The 13,938-nt window shown below is 36.0% G+C and overlaps 1 protein-coding gene across 1 annotated transcript in view; it reads right to left on the bottom strand.

The window, feature by feature from the left end:
* Nucleotides 1-7,299: 7,299 nt before the first annotated feature.
* SLC44A5 (solute carrier family 44 member 5) overlaps nucleotides 7,300-13,938 on the bottom strand; it is a 90,253-nt gene continuing 83,614 nt past the window's right edge. Inside the window, exons 17-21 of the mRNA XM_063105775.1 lie at nucleotides 13,679-13,752; nucleotides 12,966-13,036; nucleotides 12,757-12,845; nucleotides 11,424-11,508; nucleotides 7,300-7,412 (exon numbers count right to left, since the gene is read on the bottom strand). Of these exons, the coding sequence (XP_062961845.1) occupies nucleotides 7,300-7,412; nucleotides 11,424-11,508; nucleotides 12,757-12,845; nucleotides 12,966-13,036; nucleotides 13,679-13,752 (432 nt within the window). The remainder of the gene's footprint in view (nucleotides 7,413-11,423; nucleotides 11,509-12,756; nucleotides 12,846-12,965; nucleotides 13,037-13,678; nucleotides 13,753-13,938) is intronic.

Below are 13,938 nucleotides of genomic sequence, written 5' to 3' on the forward strand. Positions count from 1 at the left end.
GAATTGAGTGTCTCTATGTACTAGGCCCCCAATAACGGGAACGATGCACATGCTCTCATGTCATCTTCCCAGCAGCATGGTGAGGAGAGGGTTAGCTTCAATTTTCAGCTAAGACAGGCTCTGAGCGGTTAAACACCTTGCCATAATAATAGGGTGCTGTTGGAACTGGAACTTACCTGGTCTGGTTCTAAAGCCGGTGCTAGCCGCTATGCTGTATCGCTGGGCTGTCATTTGCCTTTCCTGATCCCTAGAGTGGTTCAAAACACATACCACAGACCTGCCACTCCATGGCACAACCCAAGCTGCTGGCTGAAGTCTTCATTTTCATTCTTCCATTTCCTCTCCCACCTGCATTTCTTTCCAAAGACCTTATTAGAGCTTCAATTTCTTATAGGCAAGGGAAAATGATATAAAGCAAGAGACCAGGTTGAAGTCAAGGAAGTGAAAAACCAAGCCTGAAAGAGAATCCATCTTGGTGTTGAGAGGAAAAAGAGAAGAATGCCAGCTCGACATGACAGCAAAGCTTTGGTAACATGCAAGAGCACTGTGAAAAAAAGGCAGATGTTTTTTAATCTCTTAGCCATAAATCATTTGGACATCATTCTTTTTTGTTTGTTTGTGCTAAGTACATCTATGTGATTAGTTTTATTGTAACAGTCTGCTTCAATGCTGTTTAGCAAAGGACTGAAAACTTATTTTTGCTTAAATTCTGTCTTCTGATTTGCTATTGAGTTTCTTTCTCAATAGATTTATGAATTATATTCAGAAGGTACTCCACTTCTTGTAACTTTGCCCTCTTGGATCCCACTAGAGATTTCTTTAAATGTCCTTAGGTTTTCTGTTCTCCCCTAGAATACTAGTGCTTTTTCCAAAATCTTACCCTCATTTTCTCCTTTCTGTGCAGGCACAACGCAGCAATGCACATTCAATCTGGCTGGAAGAATGTGGAGATTCCAAGGTTATCTAACAATGAATCAAGTTCAGGTTCCACTTTAACGTATATGTAGAATGCAAACATCTTTCTCATTTGATAAGCCTCTCCCACCCTTATTAACACACTGGGCTCTATGCAAAGGGCCAAAAGATGAAGATGTATTGTACTTTTGAGCTAGGAGTAGAAGGGCATTTTACTTGCATTCACAATTTTTCCACTTGCTTAAATTATTCTGATTCATAGAATAGACAGAAAGAAGTTGAGGGGTGTGGGGGAAGGAGTTAAATTTGAAGGAAAAAAAAAAAAAGCTAGTGATTTCTAATAGTAAAATTGAACTGATTGCTTTAAATGTGTCACATAGCAGCTCCCAATCTCCCAGCCCAGAAACTGTTACAGAAAATATTGCCATATGCTACCCTGCTTTGGCTACCTTTCACTCCAAGCAATTGGAAAGTTGTAAATGGGGGAGAAGTTGGTTCAATTTGGCCTGATAAATTTTAAAAGGGCCTGTCACTGTGACATCATTACATCATTCTGATGTCCAAGTCTTGCACAAGGTGGTACTCAATTTTCATAAATGAATGAATTCACATTTATTTTAATGAGGGTTGGCTTTATTTTCTGGGTGATGATAGATTCACTAAGGACCATAAGTAATTCAGCTAGGTCCTGAGAGAAAAGTCTTCAATGCCTATTTTAGCCCCAAGACTAAAAACATGATATATGGGAAGTAACTTTGAAGAAGTAATTTATTCCTGTTTTTGTTTTTTTTCTGGCTTTTACTCACTTTATTTATTAGACCTAGATAAGGAGAATTAGATTACAAAACACAAAGCCTTGATTTTAATGGAGCATGCGTGTGTTTATTGATAAAATATTTTATTAATGATTTATTGAATTGTATTCTTGTAATCATATAGCTATATTTTAAAAACACAAACATTTGCAAACATTTAAGGATAACGTTTGCAAGATACTGGAAAAAACGTTAAGATACCATTTCATACACCATGGTCTGCAATAATGATTTTAGTTCAATTCTGTCCCCATATCTTTTGCCAACAAAGACTGATTTATAAAGCATGTTCCCCAATCCAGAACTAGATAATACTAGGGATAATTACTATGCCTGGTTAGAGTTTAAGAGCAATTTCCTGAGGCACCACTTGTAAAAGTGAAAGAACATACATTGGAATGAGTGCTATTCAGCTATATACTAAAATAAAAATAAGGAATTGTTGCACAAAGCCCATTTTCCAATATCAATTTAAATAATAATCACATTACCACTGGTGATCCCACAGAACCTTTCGTAGTGTGATTTTACTATAGGATACACAAACTCTTTTTAAGCTTTTTAGGCACATAGGGAAACCAAATCAATCAGAATCCAATTTTATACAATTTATTTACAAACATCACTGCTTTATTATCTAAAAGTAGGAGTTATTAAGATCTAGGCAGAATTCAGGATTTCTTCTGGAAACCAAAGTACATTTTTATTTCAGATAAGAATCATTAGCTATATTAACAAACGTCTTATTAGATTTAGAAAATTTTAAAAGAACACTGAAAATGCCAATAACGTTTTATTTTTTGAAAGAAACCATTAAATTTTAAAGAAAAATTAATTTTGAAGATTTAAAATATAATTCAACCTAAAAAAAAGACTCATGCATTTGTTGAGGAATATCTGAACCTAAGAAAATATTTGGCTTAAGACTAATCAGTAATAGGTACATTTAATCTTGCTTTAGAAAACTGTTAATTAGTGTTCAAATTTTTTAGGTTCTCTAAATTTATCCCTCCCTTGAGAATGATGAGATTTTTTTATTATGAGTATTGGCAAAACCAAATGAGGGGCTGAGGAAACCTTTGGCAAATTAAAACAAAGACCAACTAATTAATTTAGGCCAGTTTGGACTTTAACAAATCCATCTTTTGTCCATATTGCTTTGACTTATTTACTTTGTATAAATTATTAGTTTTAGTTATTTGATTTGGCAATGCTCAGTTATTTGATTTGGCAATGCTCAGCAAGGGAAAAATGGAAACTTTAGAAGATAAATTTAGATGTTAAAAAAAATAGATATTTGGTAGAGAGAAGATACTATCACAGTATGGTAGGTATTAAAAACAAGTTTTTCTCCTTTTCCAGCTTAAAGAAATGAAAAGGCAGACAGTTATTTCTTATCTAAATCTTTATTAGAAGAAAAAACAAATAAATTTAAAATGATAAGTAGCAACAAATTTCATTAAATATTAAACATTTGAGTTATCAAAGGTATTTAGACAATATGTTCCTAATATTTCTGCACAGCAGAAACACACTGATTATAGAGCTCAGACTGTCATGTGCTCATGTGAGTTTATTTTTGGCATAAAAGTATCTAAAGTCACATTTAAACAAATGTGATAATAGATGAACTGATAGAAACTTATTGTTGATTGGTTCTCAAAGCTTTCACAGATTATCATTATATGATTGACATTCCCTTAGGGTGAATGCTTTTATGTACTCTTTCTATAACACTGAATAACAAACTGAATTAATTTTCTTAAAAGTTTGTAGTATTAGTAAAATTATTTAAAACTGAATTATAAAGCATACTCCTGTTCGTGAGAGCACAATAAAAATTAATATAAATAAACTGGTTATTTCATATCAAAAATATGAAAAATGAAATGACATGTATAGAACAGGCTTTGATGAAAATAAACAATCATTTGAAATGGAGCTATTCAGTACATGACATTTGTGAGCACCCTTTCGAGGGGTAACGTTTCCCTTTGTAATTCCTAGAAGTTTCCCTTTCCAATTTGTGTAAAACGCTCAGAAAGGCAGTTTTATACCTATCGTATTTTCAAAGATCTACTATAGAAAAGATTACATTTTTAAACATCTCTTTTAGTAAAAAACAAGGAAACCCAACAAGTGTCCTTTTGAGTTTTTTTTTCTTGCGCATAGTACACATTCACTAATGTCCACTAGGCGCAAGGGAAATTGTTTAGCTGCACAATGTACTATAATAGTGAGAAATATTAAACATACTGAAATGACAAATCATTTCCAACCAGTGAGCTAAGAGGAAAACAAATGCAAGAAGACTTGTTTTAATCACTAAACTTTGTAGGTTTAAAATTTTTTTACACAATGTTTGTAAACTTGCCCATAAAAGCTGGGTAATATTAAACAGCCAGTAAGGCACTTTGTCATAAGACGAAGTAGTAAAGGCTGGATGATTGGCAATTTGTTTAATAGGAAACATTCTATACTTAAAGAGAGCAAAATCTGGAGCTGGGCAGAGTTTTTACTGATTTTCTGTGGAACAGAGTGGGGAAAGCTTTCAATTTTTTTATTTCACTTTGCTTACCAATTTTCCCTGCAGAAGAAGTCTTTTAGTTGTAATTCTAAAAATATATTAGGAGCTATCAATTTAAATAATGTATCATTTTTCAATCTAATATTTAAAATATTAACATATCTAGTATTTTCAAAACATCCAAGCCACTCTATTTAAAAATGAATTAGAAAACAAAAGATCTTAGTATAAAAATGTTTCATGTTATTAACAATTTCCTTGCAACTTCTGATGGCTTCACAAATTACAGTATAAGCTTTGGTATAAAACATGCAAATGCAAGCCAACAAGGTCGTGAATATAGTGTTGCCAAACACAAAGCACTTATGAAAGGGGTGTTGCACAGACACAGCAGATGAGGAAAAGGTAACACACCGCTGTAAGATGACCAGTTTGCTCTTCTACTAGTCCTTAGTATGTCTATTTTTCTCCTTCAAAATCTTCATCAGAGATTGACTCGTGAAATAGGGTCTTGCAGTAGTACCATCATTTCTTTCTAAATCTTCCACTAGGAGGAAGAATGGCACAGAGTAAATATCAAAGCAAAACTGTAAGAGAAGTAACATCGCCATCTGCTGCATACTTGCTTTACAGCAGTTCAAAATACCATTATTTTTTAAACAGTGTAGTTTGGCACCAACATTATTGTAAACATAGGTATGAGAAAACAATCAGCCCTTGTTATTATGTCAGGAGGATATTATCTCATTCTGTGTACCAGGTCAGATTCTGCCAACATTGCATGTCTCTCAGCTGTGTAATTGAAGAAATTTGATCTTTTTCCCAATTTACTTTCTAAATTACCATATGGTCAAAATCGCTTTTGTTATAAACAATCTAGATAGTACAGACTTAAAAAATATGATTTGTAAAATTTTAGTATATTTCAAATCCTCTAGCTGCAAGTTTTGAGAAATATTGCTTTGCTTTTTTCACAGTTATTAGTTTGCTTTGTAAGTAAATGGCTTCTAAATTTCTTCTCAAAAACAATGCACATTTTTATTTCATGTATTTCAATTACACAAAGAAGTACTAAATGCAGACTGTTTTTCTGACTGGAAATAAGCCCATAATATAATTAAATAGGCAACTGGTTTGTCATGCGTTGATTTATATTTTATTCAACTGATTTTCCAAAGTTTATGTGTGTCAGAATCAACTAGAGAACTTTAAATAATTCACACGGTGGACCACATCCAAACATAATATATCAGAATCTTTTGGATGGGCCACAGACATCTGTATTTATAACAAGTTCTCAGGTAGAAGTCACTGTTCCATTAGATCTTTGTTGTGACCCCTGTATTGTTGAATAATAAAGTCATAATAATAATAAAAATCCAAAAAGTTAAGTGATCACTATTCCCTGCATTATGCTTCAAGGAGAATGAGAATGAAGAAGACTTTTTGCCAAGATCAGAAACCACGTGGCACTTTTTTTTTTTTTAAATGTGACACTTTTGACTACAATAATCTCAAGAAAGTAAGCCAAAAATAAGTCGGAGGTCATTATTAGGACCAATATTTTGAAAATCCTCCCCATTCACTGGCTTTTTGCTTAACCTGCCACAGAGTCAGTCTAAACCTAGGTTCCTACACTTAAGGATAATTAAATGAATTAGTATTTACATTAATTTGTAAGACAATAATACATTTCTGACTCAACTCTTAGATGTGTGGATTATATTCTGACCAACATGTTACATCAACATGTCCCTTTCCGTCAATTTATAAATAATCCTTATATGCAAGCTTAGTGTAAAAGCCAAAAGGACACAAATTGGTTCTATGATCCTTTTGGGATGCATTTTTACACTGTTAGCCATATCATATGCATTTGCGCACATAGCAAGGTATCTGAGTGTCTGATTCATGCTTTGCTCTGTCATGCAAGACTTAGGCATGGCTGCCAGAAACCTCTGGCCAGCAGGGGCAAGTGTGGCAATAATCTTCTTCCTAAGCCCTTGAGGGAGAGATTTCCTAATGCTCTTTGTAAAGGTACCAGATGAGGTACCTAGTGGAGGGCCAAAAGTGTATTTCCTTAGGGTAAAGTCTGAAGTGTCTTGCTTATCTTTTCTCTTTCCTCACTGAAAATCAAGTTAAAATTAAACCTTTTGTAGAACAAAGCCACACAGTTTCATTAATCGAGAAATACAGGTATGCCCATGAAAAAGTATAATCACTCCTCTAAAAAAAATCCATACTGATATGGTAGAAATAGGAAATTTGGTTTAGAGACAAAAGGCATGAGTCATGTGGCAATTTCAGTTTTGTTCGGAATATTTTCATGGTGGCCAGAGGTTCATAATATTGGAAATGACATTCCAGAACTCAGATTCGACTTCAATATAAATATAGTTTCACTAAAACAAAATGGGCTATGAAGGTTCCACGGTAATTTTTACACAATAATGCTCTCTGTAGAACCTGTGTAACATTAACAACTACATGTTTGTTATGGACTTGACCCACTTACTGAAATATACTTTCTAGGGAACCATTAATACAAGTTTAATCACAGTTTAGAGAGTTGTCTACCAGCTCAAACAGTATAAATATAACCATAGCACCATATTTACAAATTGAGTACCATATGCTGGTTAACTATAAACAATATTTTTATGGCTAATTGATTACACATTTATAGTGCTTTCAAAAATTGCCTGAATATCCTTTACAAACATACACATATAAAAAGAAAGGCTGTCAAAGGGCTGCAATGGAAACAGCACGCTTACTTATAAAAGTTATTAAAACACTTCAAGCTATAGATTTTCAAAATGTTTGACATCAACACTTTGCTCTTGGGGTGGGACCACAGTCTATAAAGTATCCCACTTCACAGAGGCTACTGTTATCAAACGCTGACACCTCAGATGGTACCAGGTGCTGGCTTTTTAGAAACAAGCACAGACATTTTACATTACTCAAAAGCAACACTTTGAAAGTACAATTGACCTAATTTACAAAACTTAAAAGTGAGTGACACTGTTTGGAGCTTTTCTACTCTTTCTGCTTCGGGGGAGCTAGTTGCTTCTTGATCAGAATTCCGTGAAGGTTAGGGGTTATGAAGTAGGGTTTTTCTGTAGATCCATCATTTCTTTCCAGATCTTCACCTGTATATGCAGCAGCCAAAGCAGGCAAAAGCAGCAAGCAGCAGCAGAACAATTATACGCATTGTTATAAATTGGAGAGTTGAACAGGGAAAAATCAGAGAAATCAGGGTTAGAAAGTCAAAGATAACATAAATTAGTGCAGTTAAGTTGCTGATGCTGGATAAGGCAAGAAGCCCAACCTCTGCCAGGAAGCACTGAAACTTCCTAAATCCCTCCCACTCCAAAAGAGGTTTGTTTTGATAGTTGAAAGGTTAATGAGATCTTTCATGGCCTTTCAAAAGTGTTATCTTTAAATCCTGTGATTGTCCATTTCAGAAACATAAAGTGCCACATCCTTGGGGATGAAGCTGAATAAAAAGTGTATTAAGTCTGTGGTAAATGTAGAATAATAATTGGATTTCAGAGTTTCAAGTCACTCTTACTGGTAGTCCACACCCTAATGTTACAGATGAAGAACCTGAGGCCCAGGGAGGTAAAAGACTCTGCTGAAGTGGAAAAAGCTCCCAGGTAATCAGGATGAGATGAGGACTCAGCCTTTCCACACCTAGTCCAGTCTTCATCCTTACCTTAAGGCGTCCTGTCCTAAATCCTTGCAGTCTGCCTCAGATTATATTAGAAAGCTAATACCAGTGTTTTTGACTTCTGTAATATGTGAGTTTACCATCCTGCTTTGCTTAGGCTAATATTAAAATAATGACACGTTTACTGATCACCTACCTGCTGGGTGGTTGGGGGGAAGTACCAGAATTGTGCTGAGAAGCAAGGAGAAGTTTGTTTGGAATTAAGTTTCCAGCAGATACATACAATTCACAGCAGGGTGTATCTATACTCTTTTGAGAATGGCTGAATTATTCGTTTAGTAGGTTCTTGCATTAGATCTTACAGTGACCTTCCTCACATACAAAATGAAAAGCCAAGGAGGGAACATGATAGACACTAAACATTTTTGTTCTTTCGTCCCTAACCTATTTCTATGCAGTAGTCTCCCCTTATCCACAGTTTCACTTTCTGCAGTATCAGCTACCCGCGATCAACCATGTCTGAAAATATTAAATGGAAAATTCGAGAAACAATTCATAAGTTTTAAATTGCCACTGTTTTGAGTAGTGGGATGAAATCTTGCACCATCCAGCTCCATCCTTCTTGGTACATGAATCATCCCTTTGTCCAGCATATGCACACTTTAGATGCTCCCCACCCATTATTCACTTAGTCATCTCAGTTATCAGATTGACTGTGCAGTATTGCAGTGCTTGTGTTGAAGTAACCCTTATTTTACTTAATAATGGCCCCAAAGTGCAAAAGTAGTGATGCTGGCATATTGTTATAATTGTTCTATTTTATTATTAGTTATTACTATTTATCTCTTACTGTGCCTAATTTATAAATTAAACACTATTATAGGTAGGTATGTATAGGAAAAAGCATGGTATGCATAGGATTTCATACTATCTGCGGTTTCATCTTGGAACATACACTCATGGATAAGGGGGGACTATTGTATTATATCATATATCATATATGTCTATGTTGTTATTACCCCTAAGGTATTGGTAGGAAGCCTGGTCTGGACCACGTTAATAATCACCTACAACTTTTATCTCTTCCCACCCTGAGTCCAATAAATAAACTGTTTATGAATGGTCGGCATTTTAAAAAACGCTATTTTTCTGGCAGCCAAGATAACCAAGATAACAGATATGAAAAGATATATAAAAAAATTAAAAGTGTCATTCCACGCAATTAGAATTTGGTTTATGATACCATTCCAGAAGAATGTTTTCCAGAGTATGAGTTTGCCTATAGTGATAGCTGGGGAGGGAAGAGAAATACCATATGTTTTCCTTTGTTCCTCATTACCAAAGACAACAGTCTCTGAAAGAAAACTATACATGTCAACACCCAGTGAATTGAATAAAGCTGATATTATACTTGATTTTCAAGAAGTTGGCAATTGATTAATAAAGATGGGTGGAAAACATTTCTTACTGCTCAAATTCAAAGTCCACTGCCAAATTTAATATCTACACAATTAGCTAAAGATTCCAAAGACAGAAAACTAGTACATTCTAGACATTTTTTGAGGTTCATTTTGAGAAATATTTTTAGTTACTAGAATGCAGATCACAGAGGGATTTCCAAGTATTGATACCGTCTGATTAGCGTCTGAGATCTTTGAGCATTCCAGAGCCCTTTCTCTACTAGGTCCTAGGGTTGACTGGTTAGCTCAGTTGGTTAGAGCACAGTGTTATAGCACCAAGATCAAGGGCTTGGATCCCCATACTGCCCGGCCACCAATACAAATACTATGTCCTAGGCACTACCCTACTCCAGTGATCCTTCTTCCATCTCATACCTGAACTGGAGTTTGCTCATGTGGTATTTCGTACATGGCTTTTCTTAACAAACTACTGAAGCACTAGGAAATTATTAAACATTCCAGTTCCATTTACAGCCAAAGGAAGAACTAACTAGTACACAAAGTTCTACTAATTTCTTTGTCCAGTTATTGAACATTGATTTTAACATGTTCAGAAAGAAGAAAATACATGAGATCATACTATTTTTTAAGAGATTGTTCCTTGAATATATCTCCCTGTAGTTACTATCTCATCTCTTGACTGTAGCATGAAGTTGGTGATGTGGGTTACTCTAAAAATTAAACTGTTAGTTTTATAAGTGGGTTGCTCAGTAATGTCCTATCAGAGAATACATTTTCTCCGCTTTTCTTAAGAGCAATGTGCCAAAGAAATAGTCTCTCAGGGTGTGTAGCTGTTTGGCTGACAAGTTCTGTTATTTCACCTGCTGACCCTTCCTTCTCTAGGTTTGCCAGAGAGATGGTATTGAAGGTGAGGGCCAAACCAAGGTTCTGCCAGGCACTAGGTTCCACAGGACTTTTCAAGTGAGTTACTAATAGAAAACATCTATTTTGTGTATGTGAGTTGTACATGTCACGTCATAGTGGGTAAGTTGGTGATGAAAGCTCTAAAGAAGTATTTTAACTCATATGTAAATTGATCCACCAACTTCTCAGACATGCTACTCTCTGAATCCTATCTGTCTTTGTGTTACATAGTGTGAATTGGCCCTAGGTGTCTTTGAAATCACTGCCATCTTGGTTTTAACAGAATCCGTAAATGCTCTCTTCAAAGAATTCCCAAAATCTAGTTCCCAAAGTCCAGTTACATCCTCAGTTCTGTTAACAAAGCACAACAGAAGCCAATCATTATTATTAAATTTGAAAACAGTAAGAAATTAAAAAGTAATTTCATGCTAGCACCATGCCATGAAGCTTGAGATTCATTCAGTTCAGTTGTTGACTCTTCTGTGCTTTGCAAACTCCATTCTCTCAGCTGTTAAGGCTTTTTTGTTTTGTTTTGTCTTTTTGTAATTTTTTATTTCCCTCCCAGTTTTACTGAGGTATGACTTCTCTCCCAGCTTTAATTGGCAAATAAAAATTGAATATATTTAACATTTACAATGTTTCGGTAAACATACACATTGTGAAATGATTACCATAATCAAACTAATTAGTATATCCATTGTCTCATATAGTTATTTTTTGTGTGTGTGGTGAGAACACTTAAGATATACTCTTACAAACTTCAAGTACATAATATAGTGTTATTAACTATAGCACTATGCTGTTCATTAAATTTACAGAACTTGTTCATCTTATAACTGAAAGCTTGTACCCTCTGACCAGCATCTTCCCCTTTCCCTCACCACTCAATTCCTGGCCACCACCATTCTACTCTCTTTTTCTATGAGTTTGACTTTTTTGGATTCCACATATAAGTGAGTCATACAGTATTTGTCTGTGTCTGGCTTATTTCTCACTTGTTAAGGTTTAAAGAGCATCTACTAAGCAATGTCTCCTTCCAGGTAAACACTGTTTTGCAGTTACATTCAGGTAATAGCAAATCTACAAGCCAGCTAAGGACATGGATCTTCACCTTCTCATCTTTCATTTATCCACCGAAGGGGAAAGCACACACACTGAATACTTACAGAAGCAGATGAAAATTGTTTCAACACACATTGCATAGACGCTGAAGAACCCGTGTGCAATTAAGTAAGCTCCAAAAGTGACAGTCTGTAAATGGATAAAGAAGAGAACCAACATGTCATTTAGTTTGTCCAGAAGAACAATAATGCAGCTGTAAATGAAACCATGATGGGAAAGCTTTGAAGTACTCTGTGGTGGAAAAGATTTCAATACAGAGACTGAAAAATTCAATGATAATGACTTTGCATACTTTGTACTGAGATTTAAACAAAATACTAGATTACCTGCCCATTTTCTTACTGCCAGCCCCAATGCCTACCAAAAATATCCCAGTTTTAGGATCCTGCACACCGAGGCAGTAAAGCATAAGGGGTTAAGAGTACATACTGCTTGAGTTTGAACCACAGCTCAGGCACTCAAGTTACCTAACCTCTCTGTGCCTCCCATAAAAGTTAGCAGTGGGGGAGGGGAGAATTGAGTAATAACATTATTCATGACATATGGATTAAGGGAGGTAATATACTGTAATACATACTGAAGGGCTCCACCCAGATCTCCTCCAACTGCCTTATCCATTCCCAGTTGTTGGGAATGTAGGCTGCTGCTGACTCAGCTGCTCCCCTCACTAGGAATTGCCCTCCCTCCCTCACCCAAGGTTATACCCATTCCAGGTCAGCCCATGACCAACACTGCTTGATGCAGCATACAAAGGCCCAGCCCCTCTACCAGAACTTCCTGTAATTATGTCTGAGACTGTAACTGCAGCATGGGTCAGCTTCTCCTGCTGCTCTGCCCTGCCCTTCTCACTTTCTTACAAATGTACGTTTCAGGAGAGAACTTCCTAATAAACCTTCTGCAGAGGTTGCTTCCAAGGAACACAGTCTCTACAGCAGATTGCATCTTGGCACAAAATAAGGCCAAAGTGCTAGCTAGCACCATTACCTCACATATTCCTTTTTGTTTTTTTATTTTGCCATCTCTGATAAATCATAGTGTCAACAATACCCAGCTGCTATGGACTGAATTGTGTCCCCCAAAATTCATATGTTGAAGCCCTAATCCCCAATGTGATTTGAAGGTGGGAGGCAATTAGGTCATGAGGGTGGGGTTAAGAAGAGACACAAAAGAGATGATCTCTCTCTCTGCCACGTGAAGATACAGCAAGTGTCCTTCTGCATACCAGGAAGAGGGCCCTCCCCAGGAGCCAAAGTGTCTGGCACCTTGATCTTGGACTTCCCAGCCTTCCGAACTGTGAGGAATAAATTTCTGTTGGTTGAGTCACCCAATCTATGGTATTTTTGTTATAGCAGCCTGAACTAAGACACCAGCTCTTACCAGTAAAGGTACCCAGTAGTAATTTAAAGTTGTCGGTCCTTCTGAAATCATTGGCATTCTTTGTGTGAAGAGTAAGAAAGCCAGAACACCTACATTGAAAAGGCAGAACATATATATTAGGCATTTGCAAAGGAATATAGCTTTTTGAAGTAAACACGTTGTTCCAAGTATCTTTTAAGCTTTTTATTATTTTTATTATTATTACTTACCTATACTCCCAGCAACTAGAAGTTTCCCCAGCAATAATACAAAGTGCACAACTTCATCCGTAACTGCAACACTGAGTTTTAGAAAAAAGAAAGTTTAATTTTGTGTTTAAAATACACTTGTTACTTGAAATTTACAGGAGTAAAGAATTCCTAAGTTCATTTTTATGTGTCTTTGCTGAAATTTTATGTGGCGATTGTTAAGTGCAAGAAATAAAGGTAGAACTCAGGGATGAAGTTCTGACTTATTTTTAATGAAGTAAACAGAAGATGGCATTGTAGGGCTGTCAGGTGCCCTGCAGTGCTGGTGTCAGCCTCTCTCTCTAATTCGAGGCCTACAGACACCCTGAATCCTGAGGATTCTGTATTTGTTCTCCAATTTTATTCACTGAGGCTCCATCAATTTGGGAAGGGGGAAATGGCCAGAAACAAGATGACAATGTGGCTCATCTGGAGAATTTCTTGAGCAGAGGGGACAATAAAAATGAGTAAATGCCTTAGGGTGTAACGACATAGAGGGATGATGGAAGCAACAACTGCAAGATATGAAAATAAATTAATGGTGTGAGAGAGATTTAAATCTACCAAATTAAAAGATAATATTCATGCTTAATAAGGCCACCAACACTTTAAATAACAGCATGTGAAGGATGTAATGCTCAAGGGTCACCAAATGTTCAACGCGATTACTTGCAATGTTCAACCTGATTACTTACTTTAAAACATTTCTCATAAGCAGATTGAAAGCATCTCTTGCTGACCTGCAGAAGTTTTTGCCATATATTGCAATCTGAGGAAGACAGTTGATATTATTTTGGAGTCAGTAACATGCCCTAATAAGACCAAAGGACAATCCAATGACAGGAAAATAACCAGATTAATTCCTGTCATCCATTAGGCTACTCTCATTCCTCTTGCCAACATTTAGGTTTGTGGGAAGTCCGGGAACTGTGTGTCCTCAACTCTGAACAACTCT

The sequence above is a fragment of the Cynocephalus volans genome, chromosome 8 (assembly GCF_027409185.1).
Source record: "Cynocephalus volans isolate mCynVol1 chromosome 8, mCynVol1.pri, whole genome shotgun sequence".
NCBI lineage: Eukaryota > Metazoa > Chordata > Mammalia > Dermoptera > Cynocephalidae > Cynocephalus > Cynocephalus volans.